At 42.7% G+C, this 15,680-nt stretch overlaps 1 protein-coding gene across 1 annotated transcript in view; it reads left to right on the top strand.

The window, feature by feature from the left end:
- APP (amyloid beta (A4) precursor protein) overlaps positions 1-15,680 on the top strand; it is a 193,128-nt gene that overhangs the window by 4,787 nt on the left and 172,661 nt on the right. The window contains exons 3-5 of the mRNA XM_012730693.1: positions 1,924-1,958; positions 3,026-3,174; positions 3,309-3,423. Of these exons, the coding sequence (XP_012586147.1) occupies positions 1,924-1,958; positions 3,026-3,174; positions 3,309-3,423 (299 nt within the window). The remainder of the gene's footprint in view (positions 1-1,923; positions 1,959-3,025; positions 3,175-3,308; positions 3,424-15,680) is intronic.

Genomic DNA, 15,680 nt, shown 5'->3' with positions numbered 1-15,680 from the left:
GGACGAAGTACACTGCTGAGGGAGCAGCGGGCGGGTCAGAAGAGGTCTGCCGCACCATGTGGTCACCTCCGGGGCAGGCGGGGATCGAACTCATATGGAAGTGGCTTAAGCTTAGTGCAGTGCTTTAACCCGCTGTGCCACAAGGGAGGGCCCTCTTTTCATTTTTTAAAGAAAAATAAAACCTTTTTTCAAAGTGTCTGTTGCCAGGTGACAGAAACCCCCAAAACTTACACATGGAGAATATTTTCTTCCACAAATGGAAGGGATCTTGGGTTGAGAGTTGCCTAAGAAATTGTTTTAAAGGCATCTAGAAACTAGGCCTCAGATATTAGTGACACCAGTGATACCTGGAATCTCCCTACTGGGATATCTTGTTTTCTGCTTCTCCTCTGTGTGTCTCATTTTGCCCCTGCTAAATCTAGAAAGTCCTCTAGAAGGTCCCAGAAGATGGCCGCCAGTAGCTCTGGGGTGTGTTTTTTCCAGTGTGGCATCCTGGCTTTGTTCTGCGAGAGTGCTTGTAATTCCTGGGTGGCTCTGCTCTGGGTCACACCTCTGCCTCTGGCCACTCACCCTATCCACACGACTCTGACTGGGATGGGCCGGCTCCACCTTACAGGGGTGTAGCCTTGCAGGGTGTGGGGAGAGGGGTTCCTCCCAGAAAAGGGAGGTATTAGGTGAAATAGACCAACGAAACCAGATCTTCAGTGTGGACTAATGTGTGAGGCACACATCAGTCTAGAAAATTTTATAGACTGGAGAGTTGATAGCAGGAAGGTTGCTCAGTGTTCGGCGACTAACTGGCTTTGGGGAAGGTGTGGGAGGGTGGAGGGATGTCCACGCACAACTTCCAAGCAGTCTTTGGCTTGAATGGTACATCTTGAGCAACCTAGAATATTTATTGATTTTCTGGGTCTTCCTGCTACTTTTCATTTTGTAGGTATTCTGGTATTTTTCTTTTGTAGTTGGGGAAATAATTGAATAGCTTTTGAATAATTGAATGTGTCTGTGTTTTTACTCCATGTGGTTATTTTTGTTTTTACTCCATGTTGTTATTTTAGATACCTTTTGAATGATTCCCTGCTAGCAAAGCCAAGGAAATAATACAACTTCTACCTTCTCGTGGATTTTTTAAGTGAATATTTTAATATTTTCAAAGTTGTAATCTTTCAGTCTATACCAGTGCTGATTTTTTTTTGGGGGGGGGGAGGGAAAGGGAGCTGTCATCCTAACTTACAGAAGTAGTTATTCCTAATTAAGCAGCTTTATTGGTTATAGAATTCCAGGTTGACCTTTAATTAATAAATGCTTCCTAAAATTATTTTTGCTTACCACCATGAGGGTGTTTATCCACTCTATTCTGGCTTTCATCCTTGTGTAAATTCCTTTTAAAATAAACAATATATAGACATCATTACTGTTGCTCCCATTTATAATGCTACTCATTTACTGATTAATTTTCTCCCAGTAGTGGTGAACCATTTTTTTCTTTATATGCTCATTCAGTCCCTCTTGTGACCGAAACAGATGTTTTAGAGGCCTCTGGCTGAGTCAGAGACAGCTGTGAGCAGTCTGCAGCCCAGGAGAACAAAACCAACTGTGAAGTCCTGACCGTGACCTCATTTCGACCTTTTACTCACTTGTTCAGTTTGTTTTTCCAAAGTATTGCTTCTAGAAGTTGCACCTCGCATTTGATGGTTCTTGTCTTCATTAGATATGTCAAATATTAGTACTTTGCTATTTAGTCCACATTTCTCTGTTTATACCCCCTGCTATTGGCTGTTTCATTGTTAGTAGGAATATTGTTGTTTTCTCTTTCTCACCTCTTTGGTTCTATTAATCAAGAGTGAAGTTAGAGAGAAAAAGCATTGAATTGTCTTTGTTGCTTAAATTCGTGTTGCCCGTATATTCTCTCCTTTTCTCTAGTTAACAGTAGCTTGCTGCTGCCAATCATCATTCAGGTACTTACCCTTTTATTTTTGTTTCTGTTTTTATTAGCAAACTCAACATCATCTGAGGATTTTCTTTCATTTCTTCACAAAATATTTAGAATGCTATCGACTGAGTGTTTACTCTCCCCAATCCCAATTTATATGTTGAGCCCCAAACCCCCAATATGATGATATTTGGAGGGGGGTGTCTTTGGGACATCATTAAGGTGAAATGATGACCTGAGGGGGCCGTCACGATGGGATTAGTGTCCTTTCAAGAGCAAGCACCAAAGACTTGCTGACTTTGCGCTCTCGCCCACACAAAAGAGGTCACGTGAGAAAATGACCATCTTCCAGCCAGGTAGAGCACTCACCTGAAGTTGACCAGGTTCATCTCTAACTTCATCTTCCAGAACTGTGAGAAAGTAACACTTTGTCATTGAAGTCACCCAGGCTACAGTCACCTGTGATGGTGACCCAATGACATTAGGGAATGTTGTGACTTCTGGGGACTAAGGGTCACACACTTGGGGTGTCCTTGAGAATTTCTGGCGGTCATGCCTTATAAACAACTCCATCGGCCACTTAGCCCTTGAGCCAGGTGTTTGTTGACTGTTCCTGGTCCTGTGGAATGAGTTTGTGGTTTCCTTTTTGAGAGACTTTCCATTGAAAGGTTTCTAAAGTGATATTTAGGTAAGAAGTGGGGGTGGGGTGGGTGGAGGGTGTCAACCTAAAGTTCAGATTTGTCCTCAGCTTATTTTTTTTACCCAGTTAAGATGTAACTGTAATGCTCCCCACTCACTAGTGGTGTGATAACCATGTAGTATAGCTTTAAATATTCAGTTAAATACGCCAGATGACCACTAGGTATACTTCAAGAAAACAGGAACCAAACCAAATCTCTGGATTGTTCCTTGTGTGACCCTGTGGTGATCTTCCATCTTGGGCTGTGAATCAATCAGGTCCTCCCCAGTTACACATTCAGGTGGGACCTGAAACTTGTGCTTTCAACAGTAGTAGGGAGTGGAATTGACACTGGTCCTCTTCCAGGGCAACCCTTAAGAAGACCTGGAAGTTTCTCCTTTCACTCTTTAAAGGCAGCCATGAAATACCAGCCTACTCTGAGGCTCCTGTGTTCTGAGAAAGCTCAAGCAGGTGTGGAGAAGCCCACTCAGAAGAGAATGGGGTCTCATTTGATAGCTGTGCCCAAGCTCTCAGGCATCCACCAACACCAAGAACCAGCCAGGTCAGCCAGGCTGGGTTGGACTTTGTAGCCTTTCTCAAAGTACTCTAGCTGAATGCCTGTGAAGAAGACAAGTTACCCAGTCAACCAACAGAATTGTGAGAAATTCTGTCACTATATTGTTGTATGGTTGTCAGCCTCCAAGATGGCTCCCAACGAGTAGCCTCCTACTACAGACAGGATGGTATGGGGCTTTGGAGGCCAGCTGCTGTCATGAGGGCGCTTAGGCAGCACAGGGGAGATGAGCTGGAGGTGAGGACTTACCTGTCACCTCCCGTCAGCAGCCAGCATTAGCTCACCAGGCCTCCGAATGGATCTCTTGGAAGCAGATCCTGTAGTGTGGTCCAGTTGAGACTTTATGTAACCATGGCTCCCCCACCCCTGCCATTATTATTTTTTTGTCATTGTTTAAGAGGGAAAAATTCCTCTCCTCTGTTCTATACTCAATACAGAAAGCACATCATAGAAACAACTTGAAAATAGCTGTATAAATTATTCATCATTCAGCAGCCTTCAACAGTTCCCAAACACTGACCGAAAGAACTAGAAGTCTCATAAGTACAAATAGAACAATACTAAGATAATGTTCCCTGTGAACTAAAATTACAATTTATAGATTTTATTGTCCACTTTCTTTTAAATGACGTGAGATTTCTTTTTTAAAAAAGATCATTTTATTTCAACTAAAGACGGGAATAGGGGAAGAGAAATTGGAAAAGTATTTCTATTCTTAGTAAATAGTCTTACTGCTTCCCTTTAATGGAGGCAAGCATAACAAAGATTTACTGAGTGCTGTCAGGATAGGACTTGTGGCAAGACACCATTCTTGGCTCATTAACAGTTTACTAATTGCTGTTAGGTAAATTAAGCATTGGGAAATTGAAAGGTAAGAAATGAAGTTATAGAGTAGAGGATTTGATTAAAATTCTGAGGATTTGGGATCTAATTCTGGAGTTCAGCTGTAGGATTAGCTTTTAGCATGAGTGTTTTCTGGTCCAGAAACACTTAAAGTGGCTCTTAGAGAAATAAGCCTGGATCACAGGGTAGGGATGGGGGAATGGATTCACACCTCAAGATGTTAGTATGGTAAGGGTTCTAAGGATCAGCTTCTCCATCCTCATTGTAGGAGCACAGAGGATATGTCAAGGTGCTGTCATGAAGGAGCCCTTGGTTTCCATGCGCATGGGAAGTGATGTGGGCTTCACTAGACACACAGACCGCCCTCCAAATCCAGCCTTTACTCTTTGACACCCGGCAACCTAGGAATACTTTTTTTTTTTTTAAGATTTATTTATTTATGCTTACAGAACTGGGATACAGGCCAGAGGTGTGGTGGGTGAGAGGATTCACCAGAGACAGAGTGGGGAGCAGAACAGGCAGATCTCCTGAAATACACTGCTGAGGGGAGCAGTGGGCAGGTCAGGAGAGGTCTGCCACACCAAGTGGGTCAGCTCCCTGGTGGGGGATCCAACTTGTGCTGCAGTGGCTTGAGAGAGCTTCATAATGCAGTGCTTTAACCCATGGAGCCACCAAGGAGAGCAACCCAGGAATACTCTTAAACAATGTTATAGTTAACTGGAGGACCAATGTTATAGTTAACCTGTCAGACCGTGCCTTCCCTGCATGCTAGGAGCACACCTGTGTGTTGTAAAAGTTAAATAGTTACTGTACAGGGTGCGGGGCACCTCAGAACTCCCAAACTTGCCTGCTCTAAATAGGTTCTGCCATCCACCACATTACGACAAAACATTCTCTAATTTGTAGACCTTTCATGGACAGGAACTTTAATGCAATTAGTGTGTAACAAAGAAAAGACAAAGAGATAGTTTCCAAATCAAGCACCTGATTACCTAGCCTCTCATGAGTAAATGTCCAGCCAAATAGGGTTGGCCCAAAGTAGGGCCACTCAGACCCTTGTCTGCCACAAGTCTAGGGCACCTTCGGGCGGGGACCCATAGGGAAGAAACAGGAACAGCCAGACAGTTCTGGAAAGAAAAGAGCAAAATCAAAATCAAGATAAACACTGTTATCGTTAACTTCCCTCGTGGGTCTCGCACCCACATCTGTTTCACCCAGTCCAGGACCAAGAAACAACAGCCACTTCTTCACAGTTCTCTCTGCTCCACATGTCTCCTCCCTGCTTAGCTCTCTTGGGTGGGACAGGGAACCTGGAACCTCCCCTTTTCCCATGGACCACCCTGTTACAAAATGTCGACTAAGCTGTGTTCACCAAGGTTGCGCTTTCTCTTTAAGAAGAGAGCTTTAGGGGGCCCTCCCTGGTGGCGCAGGGGGTTAAAGCACTGCACAAAGAAGTTTTAGCCACTTCAGATGAGTTCCATCCGGCCTGCCCCGGAGGTGACCACATGGTGAGGCAGACCTCTCCTGACCTGCCCGCTGCTCCCCTCAGCAGTGTACTTCATCCATCTGCCTGTTCTGCTCCCCACTCTGTCTCTGGTGAATCCTCTCACCCTCCGCATCTCTGGCCTGTACCCCAGTTCTGTACGAATAAACAAATAAATCTTAAAGAAGAAGAAGAAGAAGAGAGCTTTAACCGTAGGCATTGCCACTCCTGTCCCTCCGGTACAGAGCAGCCCTTGTGAATTAGGGGCTCAGTGCTGGTGTCTGCACTCGCTCCTGCTGGGGACCAGTCTCTGGGGAATGCCGTGACCAGGTTAAGCCTGGAGCTGGCAGACTTGCAGCTGGGAAAGTGAGACAGTTGAACTTGGCTTTGTTTATAATCTCATCGAGGCTATGATGGCTCTAGCTTTCCTTTCTAAGCATTCAACTGTTCTGTTTCTTGAACTTTCTTTGCACTCAAGAAGCAATTGTTTTGGCTAGAGATGGATAGAATCACCAAGCAAAGCATACTGGTGCCAGAACAAAACAAAAATCAGTGCCCATTAGATGAGGCTTTTTCTTTTTTAATTAAATTTTACTGATGTGCCTTTCATTTTGAGCTACCCCATTTTGAGAGTACAGTTTCTCACTCTGATAGGTGTATAAGCTTTACCAGCAGAGTTTTCATGTCATCACACTACCAGATTTCCCGCCTACCTTTCCTCCCACCTCCTGCTCTCTGGTAACCATTATAACTTTTACAGTCATACACATTTTTGTTGTTCTGCCAACTTGTGTGTTTTTGGTTATGTATAATCCACTTTTGAGAGAAAATACCAGATAATAGTCTTTCGCTTTCTGATTTATTCCCCTTAGCAAATCACCTAAATTTCCATCCATGTTATCTCAAAAGACAAGATTTAATCTTTGTTCATGGCTGAGTAGTATTCCGTTTAATCTTTGATCATAGCCGAGTAGTCTTCCATTAAATCTATATACCACAATGTATCCAGTGATGGTAGCCTATAGATTCTGTGTCTTGGTTATTGTGAATAATGCTTCTGTGAGCATAGAAGGGTGTCTCTCTTTTGAAACCAGTGTCTTCTTATTCTGTACATAAATGCCTAAGAGCAGTATATCTGGATCATGGCATTTAGTTTTTCAAGGAATATTCCTATTGCTTTCCATAGATTAAAGACATTTTCTTTGTCCCACTCTCTGCACTAAAATATATAACTAAACAGGATTCCTAGACAAGAATTGTTTTTCAATCTTTTCAATCTGTTTTCATACTGTAGAAATCGGAAAGTTAGCTTCAATTAAAAAAGCAAACAGCACGTGACCTTTTTTAGCATGTGATCTCGCCAACTCTGAGGTCATTCTGTGCACACAGAATTATGGGAAAAGCTTAATCTACTTGACCTTTAAATTATTTTGGTATGTGTGCCATCCACCTGTGGGGAATTAAAGAGGCCCCACAAATTACAAGTATGCATACTTTGTGGTTTCGGCACTTGAAAGATAAAAGTAAAGCAGTTTATGAATAGAGTTCTCTGTGAGGACAGATAATTTTATGCATTAATGGTCTGTATATTTGTAAGAATTGCTTGTACAGACCATGCAATTTAAAGCTAAGAGATGGAAACCGTGTGGACTTTTTGTTGTTGAAGTACAACTGGCATAAGATATTTTTTATTGTTTTAGTTTCACGTGTACCATATAATGATTCTATATATGCACACAATGCAAAATGCTGATTGCTGTGTCTATCATATTTTCTTAGCAACCTCCAAATTTACAGGAACTTCTTGTTGAATACAGTCCCCATGCTGCAAATTACACTCAATTTAACCAAATAAATGTTGGATTTAATATTTGTCCTGTTACCATCCTGCTCTTACTTAGTGTAGACACAATTACTATAGATTTGCAGTAGTACTAAGAATTCTTACCATTGACATTTATTTTTAAAAATTTTTCATATAGTTACAAGCTTTGTTTAGATCTACATTGACAAACTGTCATTTAGATCTTTAAAAAATAAGGAAATTAGGTGCAGCAGACCTCTCCTGTCTCGCCCACTGTTCCCCTCAGCAGTGTACTTCATCGATCTGCCTGTTCTGCTCCCCATCATGTCTCTGGTGTATCCTCTCACCCCATCATGCCTCTGGCCTGCACCCCAGTTCTGTATGTAAAAATAAATCTTAAAAAAAAATGAAAATTAACCACAATTGAAAGAGAACCACAGCCCAGAACCACACATGTCCACATCTGTTGGTGTTGTGGAGTAAGAGTGACGTAAGCTTCCAGCAAGGGTCTTTGGTAATATTTTTTTGCCAATCGTGAGTATGAATGTCTGTGCATAACAATATATTCCTATATGTGTCAGAAACAAACTTCAGCCAGATTATGGGGAAATGGGCCAGGTCTGCAGCATTTTCCTTCTGTCTTCATGAAAGGCTCAGCTCATTGTTGCACCAATGTTTCATCAGATGTGTTCCGCCTCTCAGCACCTCATTAAATTGTCAGCAGAGAATGTTTGCGATTTCCAGGGCTCTGGCTCAATGAGATTAGATAGTCTGCCCCCAGTATTCCTCATTATTAAGATAATTTATGTTGGAAGCAGTTTAAGAGAGGATTTTTCTCTAATTCTGAAGATTTTACAGGAGAAAGTTTATTTTAATTCAGAAAGAAATACATTGTCAAAGGCAGGCTTTCCTTTATTTTTGACACTGAAATGGAAAAATTTGAAGGTTATAATTAACACCCTGTTTGTGCACCCGAAATGACTCCTACCTGAGCCGCTGCATTCTGGCTTCATGGGTTTCATCTTCTAACCTTAGAGGGCTGGATGCCTTGCTAAACAGAAAACATTTGCAATGATCCCAGCACGTAAATACCCCTCAATTACATGTCTTTCATACACTCTTCTTGGATATATTCTTTGAAAAAGAAATTGCTATGTGAAAGCTTTTAGGTCATGAAAAATATTCCACGATATTTCAGGCCTTTGTGTTCACCTGCCTAAAGCATTTTGCAGTGAGTGTGTCCTTTGCTACGTGTCGCTGTCCACGATTGTCAGCTGTGACATGCAGCTTCTGGGAGAGTCGTGTCTGGTTTTGTGTTGGCCTGTTCTACTTCCAGTGTAAGTTCGAGAGCTGAATGTTTCTGCTGGACTAGATTTTTTTTAGCTCTAATTATTTTTAATTCAAAATTTCCATCTCTCTGCATAAAAGAGAGAAGAGTATAGTGAACAGCCTAGATACTTAGAAGTCAACTTCAGTATTTCATCAAATCTCACTCCTCTTGTTCCTGGAGACACCTAGAATGCAAGTTCTCTGTCTTACCTTCTTCAGAGTCTGGTTATTTCCAGCAACCCCCTCTGCAGATATGTTTGCATCCCCTTGAAAGAACCGTAAATGGATTTATATGAACTACATACAGCATCATATGTTACTTACTGGCTTCGGACTTACATGGTTAACGTGCCATTTTATTGAGGTACTGAACCTCCCAGCGACTGTCTCTCCTCTGAGCTTAGTAGCAACCTGGAACAGTCACCCCTCAACTTTGTTGCCTTGGGGGGCACCTTGGCCCCTCACTGGGGGAGCTGAAGCACTGCCTTTCACCTATCCTGACCCAGGCTGAATTGGAAAAACAAAATGTTAATTTGTTAAGACTACTTCCCCTCCCCCCAAGAATAACCTTAAGAATTAGCTTAAAATTGATTTCAGAAGTTAAAGGACTGAACAGAACAGTAAGCAATTCGCTTTGGAATTAGTAACGATCCCTATTACCCATACTGGTAACTCTTTCCATCCTTTTCTTAATTATTTGGTTTTGTGTTCTTGAAATATCCTCGATCCTTTGGAATCTAGTTGGCATGAATCCCTGGACCCAGATGTTTACCAGTGGGTGCTGGGGGGAGGGGGTATTCCCATTTGCTCTTCATGCTAGGAGTGGAGGAAGCTTTCTGTAGGACTAACAGCACATATCTTAAGGAAATATTTTTATACTTCTGTATTTATAACTCCATGTTTGGGCTTTCTTAAATTTCATCAATGTCTTCGTTTTGTGAGTAACAACCTAAATGTCATCTTGTCTGAGATTAATATATTTCCAATTTAGAAAGTGAGGCAGAGAGACTTTTTGGGCTTTTTAAATTTGGAGTGAAAATGGTCTGATTATGATCCAATTTGAGGATATTTTTAGTCAACTGTATTGGCTCTTTGTATTTGGGATTGCTTTAGCTTTCTTTTAAAAATAAGTTCAATGTATATGTTAGTATATTTGTTTCCATGGCCAGGAAAATAGGGCTGTGGGTTAGCCAGCAATGTGCCCTCTTAGCACAAGTGAGAACTTGTCTTCTGATTCTTTCAAGTGCTTTTCCTCAGCTGTACATTTATTAACATTAACCTACTACTTCTACATATGATACAATTTTGGGCATAAATTGCCATATATTGTTTAGGAAAAACAATATTGGAAGGCAGTGAGATGTTTACTTTTCTCAAAAACTCAATCAAAAACTATTTATACTACTTACGTTGCCTTGTTTAAGAGATACTTTGATTAATAGCCAATGACAGTTTAATATCTACTGAGTATCCTACAGTGAATGGATTCTAAACTTAAACAGAAATACTCATTAAAAATGAACCAGGCACTTTTCTGCTGTGAGGGTGTTGGTCACTACAAGGGGACCAAAGTGGAGAGAGCACCCCTTCAAGGAGAGCACATTCCCATAGGGCGGAAGACGCGTAATCGGAATAGGAGGTGAAGCCACCAAGTGGTAGGACAACATGCTCTGAATTCATGACTGATGGGAATCCAGAGGGATACGAGTGACCCAGCACTTGAGCTGGGTCTTTTTCTTGGGTTTTGTGTGATTGATAGGAAAATAAAGGTCTTTCCCCTTACAAAAAGGACCTGCGACTGGGGCACGCTGCAGTGTGAGGTCTTCAGGAAGGCCCAGCTCATCCTCTCCCTCCTCTGTCGCTGATGTGGGTGCCCGACCCCCAAATGCTTGCGTGTGTCTCTACACATCTCACTGTCTTCTTCCACTAGAGCTGCTATCTGCTGCTTCCGGATGGCCAGCGCCCCTCCTCCCGTGGGTCTTGACATTCACCGTCTCTGGCTGTCACTTTTCCCACCTGCCTATTGTGGGGGGGAGGGACTCTCTGGAGTGCGTATTGCACTATCTTGAGAAAAAGAATGATCTACCGCTTGCTTTCGTCTGGCACTAAGAGGGTTAAAATATGGTCATTGAGGAGCTCTCCCGTGGAGGACTGGAAATGGGAGCACTGCTGACAGGGTAGAGGTTTGGCATCCTCCTGCTTGCTGAGAACCAAAAATAACTCATGTAGGACACCGTAGGGGGCTGCGAGGTGCCAACCCGTGGCTCCCTAATTGCACAAAGTGCTACCAGGAAGGTGGCACACATGGACTTCCGCAAACGAGAGGCACACGGGGTAAATACCATGCAGCATTCCAAAGTTAGAGGCGTTAGCGCGACAGTGCACGGTGCGTGGCTGTGTCCACACAGGGGACCGTCACCTGCAGGGGACCGTCACCTGCGGGTGTGTCTGGAACACGATGTATTTCGTCAGCCACTGCCCCTGCCAGTTGTGCCTAAGGAGTGTTTGTAGGAGCCGAGGACAGTTTGTTTTGCAAGGGGCTGACAGCCTGCGTTTGCTCCTGCTTCATTTTAGGTAATGATTGTCCTGTGGAGGGCGGGAGCTCTAGAGTGCTGACTTCTAGGATGCTGAATTCCAGAACCGGAGAGGACTCAAGTGCTGCTAGCAACAATATGCATTTTTTCCCTAAAGATTTATTTCCTTACGTTTTCAAGAGCTGGGGTACAGGCCAGAGGTTCAGGGGGTAAGAGGATTCACCAGAGACAGAGTGGGGAGCAGAACAGGTGGATCTACTGAATTACACTGCTCAGGGAAGCAGTGAGCGCAAGACAGGAAATGTCTGCTGTGCCATGTGGGTCAGTTTCCTGGCCGGGAGTAGAACTCAGGCTGCAGTGGCTGCCATAGGCAGCTTCACAGCGTTGAGACTCAACCCCTTGCACCACCAGGGAGGCCCCATTCAGCCAGGTTCTTCTCTGCCTTGCCTATGTTGTCTTCTTGTCAACATCTTTGCAAACACTTTCACAAGTCACCCACATTTTTGTCAGTCAAGGTCATTCTCATGTCCATACATGTGATAATAGGATCATTACATTGTCAGCAGATGACATTTACGAACGTACCTTAACTAGCTAAAATCTTTATATTCAAGGAAAGCATTCTCACTTTTACTCATCATTCGGATTCACTTTGGAAACATTTTAGAAAAGGAGGGAATCACATAAAAGGCAAGATGGGCAAATTTCCGCCATTCTAGTCAGTTATTGTCAATGCTGGTGGTTTTAATAATACCCACATTGCCTATGGCATGTAAGGAAACTCACAAGTTAAGTGGCTTGAGGATCTTGGATATCTTCATTTCTCATGTTATGATTTAAGATTAGGCAAAGAAAATATAAACTAGATATTTCAGTTTCAAAGGATAGTGAATGGATCCTTGTAATTAATTCTGGTGAAGAGTCAGGGATTTAACAAGCCACAAGCATATTTGCTTGTCTAATTGTTTTACTTTTCATTTTTCCTATAATTGTGAGCTTCTATACTATGAACATATAAAATACTTTTTTGTCTGATCATAAGCCTATGAGCTTATCATAAACTTCAGCCAAACAGTTTATAAAAAATTTTAGGTACGGTACTTTGTTACCACTTGGTTTTATTATTGTATTTTGTTTGTTTGTTTGTTTTCTGAGTTGGGGTTTGTGTGCCCCTGTGCTGGGACACCTCCCTCTCCCATTTTAAATAAACCTCTGGTTTTAAAATTCAACATCTGGGCCCTTTCTGGTGGTACAACACCTTACAGGGCAGCACTATGAGGTGACCAAAGCCACTGTGGCACAGGTTCGATCCCCAGCCAGGGAGCTGACCTATAGGGCACAGCAGACCTCTCCTGTCTCGCCCATTGCTCCCCTCAACAGTGTACTGCAACAGTCAGCCTGTTCTGCTCCCAACTCTATCTCTGATGAATCCTGTCACTGCTCTCCACCACCTCTGCTTATTTCCCAGTTCTTGTGTATATAAATAAATCTTTCAAAATAAATAAATAAAATGCAACATCTGGTTTCTTTAGGAAAATTAAGATTGTTAGCTCCTTGTCTCTGAGTAAAAGTAGCTGCGTCAAGTTCAAGCGTTTATTTCCATTTCACCATTAGGGTGATAGGCAAGCCACATAGGATTTATGTGGTTCTCACTTTATCATCTTCTTACCCACCACACTTTAGCAATTTGCTGTCCAAATTCTAGAGAGAGAAGTTGAAACAGGAAATAAGACTCATGCTCTCCATTCCAAGATGGGGAGCAGGAGAAAATTATGGGTTTGGCTGATCATAAAGTGTCATCCCTGTGATCTTTGTGGGGTGGGGAGAAGCCCTTCTTCTGATCCTAAATGTCAGTATACAATTCCATTTGCTAGAAAATTTCCAACCATATAAGTTACTAGATTGCCTACATCCAATCAAAGGACATGAGGATATACAGGCCAGAAGACAGATCATGTACAGGCCAGAAGACAACTCTTTCTTCCCAGCTCACCAGTTTGTGTCCTACACACAGTGTTTTGGTTTTGAATCGAAAAGGAGAAACTGTCTATATACCGTACCTGCCACCAGATTTAGAGAGGTCAGAAAACTCCTGTGAAAAATCGCCGCAGGTTTTATGTCCATGAACGGGCAGCTGGAACCTCTTTGGAAAAAGGCAGTAACTTACACTTTACAGCACATAAAGCCGCATCCCTCGGGGGTCAGCTCTCCAGCGTCGGGGCGTTGGTGACTTATGAGCACTGTCCTTGTGTGAGACCATAAACAAGGCCAGGTGCTGGGAGAATTATCTTCCTGTACAAAGAGCCACTTTACCTTTTATTATGTAGGAAAAAGCCACGAGGATATTAAATTCTAATGGCATTGCCAAGCTAAGCATGAGCCGCAGCTGAAGTACAGACGTTGACGTGTTGGGATACTTGAGAACAGAGTAAAATAAAGGGCAGCCAGCTCGACCCTCCAGAGTGAGGCTCCTGGCGGAGTTTTTGAAGAGTACCTGTCAGTAACCAGGCCGGGCTTCTGAGGTGGACGTCCTTCTCCCATGTTCCCATCACATATAGTGTCACCACTAAACTCAGCCCACATGACACTGATCGGTGTCCTTTTTTGCTTTTTACTTAAAAATAGACATTTTTTTTAGAGTAGTTTTAGATTCACAGCAAAATCAGGATGGTACATGCACCCTGCTACACCGTATCAACTATAACGTCCGTGCTGGTCAACCTCTCCTTCCATTTTCTTTCTTTTTATTTTAGTTTAGGGTGTTTTTTTTTTTTTTCTTCAAGATTTATTTATTTATGCATACAGACCAGTCCAGAGGTGCAGGGGCAGTGAGAGGATTCACCAGAGACAGAGTGGGGAGCAGAACAGGCGGATTCACGAAGTACACTGCTGAGGGGAGCAGCGCGTGAGACAGGAGAGGTCTGCTGCGCCATGTGGGTCAGCACTGGGGCCTGGGATCGAACTTGTGCTGAAGCAGCTGCAGCCAACCTCGCAGTGCTGCGTCTCTAACCCGTTGCGCCACCAGGGAGGGCTTTGCCCTCCATTTTCTACCCAAGGTTCATAGTTGATGTCCTATGTCCTGTAGGTTTGGACAGGCCCTTTATGCACCATTATAGTATCATGTGGAATCATGTTGATTGCCCTAAAAATCTTCTGTTCCTTCCCCTCACCCCTGGCAGCTATCGACCTTTTTATTGCCTTCATTATTTTGCACTTTCCAGAACGTCGTACAGCGGGAACCATTCATTGTGAGCCTTTTCAAGCTGACTTTCCCCCATGCTTGAAGGTCTCTCGTGTCTCCCCATGGCTTGATAGTTTATTCCTTTTTAGTGCTGTGTAATCAATCATGTACCACCGTGTATTCATTCTCACTGCTTTAGTTTTTAAACTCATTTATCTCAGAGCCAGGGCTAGGGTGAGGTAAGTGAAGCAGTCAGGAGTCAAGATAAGTAATATATTCATGCAGTCATTTTTTAAAATCAATGCCAATAAACCCCACTCATGAACAAAATATCAATGTCTTACATTTTAACACTCCCGTGCAGCCTCCGATAGAAGTTCTTTTCTCTTTGTTTGGTTGTGTTGTATTTTGTATTGTTATTACATTTTTCCCCCTGATGTCTTATTTGGTTCCCCTATATTCCTCCTATAAGTAAAACAATGCAATATGTGTCATTTCCTTCGGTCTTATTTCACTGAGCATAATTCCTTCTAGCTCCATCCACGTTGCTGTAAATGGCACGAGTTTATCTTTTTGATTGCTGAGTAGTATTCCGCTGCATGTATACACCGCATCTTCTTGCTCCATTCATCTATTTTGTGGCATTTCAAACAGACAGTTACAAACCAGAGACATTCTGCAGGGAGGAGGAGAGAGAGGGACTGAGACTGGAAGGAGAGAGGGAGAAGCTCAGGGGACCTTGGTGATGGTGCAGGGGTGAATTGGAGGCGGAAGTTCTATGAGGACTACACCTAAGGGGGAGAAAAATCTAAACATTGTTAAAAAATGAACAATGATGTAAAAAGTACATAAATCAATAAATTTAATTTTAAAAATAAATTTAAAAACCTACACGTTCTTTTCTCATATTGTGTTACGCGTTAACATTGTGCCCAAGCAGAGGGCTCCCCATTTTTCCTTCCCCCCAATTGTGAAGTACCTGTTCTCAAACTACACCACCCCTCTCTTGTACCTGTGGCAGTCACAGGTAGACCTCCTTTCCCTTCAGTGGCCTAACTTAGCAACTCGTTGAGGGTTTTAGCTCCTGGCTTCCTGTCGTCCACACCACAGCTTCCTCCCTCCCTCTTACATTTAAATGGGCTTTCCTCTCCGTTTAAAAAAAAAGGAACATTTTCTTTTCTTTTTAAAGATTGTATATAAATAAATCTTTCAAAATAAATAAATAAAATGCAACATCTGGTTTCTTTAGGGAAATTAAGATTGTTAGCTCCTTGTCTCTGAGTAAAAGTAGCTGCGTCAAGTTCAAGCGTTTATTTCCAT

The sequence above is a fragment of the Condylura cristata genome, unplaced genomic scaffold, assembly GCF_000260355.1.
Source record: "Condylura cristata isolate star-nosed mole 26May11 unplaced genomic scaffold, ConCri1.0 scaffold00003, whole genome shotgun sequence".
NCBI lineage: Eukaryota > Metazoa > Chordata > Mammalia > Eulipotyphla > Talpidae > Condylura > Condylura cristata.
The sequence above is the reverse complement of the archived record's forward strand: the minus strand, read 5'-3'. Positions and strand labels throughout refer to the sequence as shown.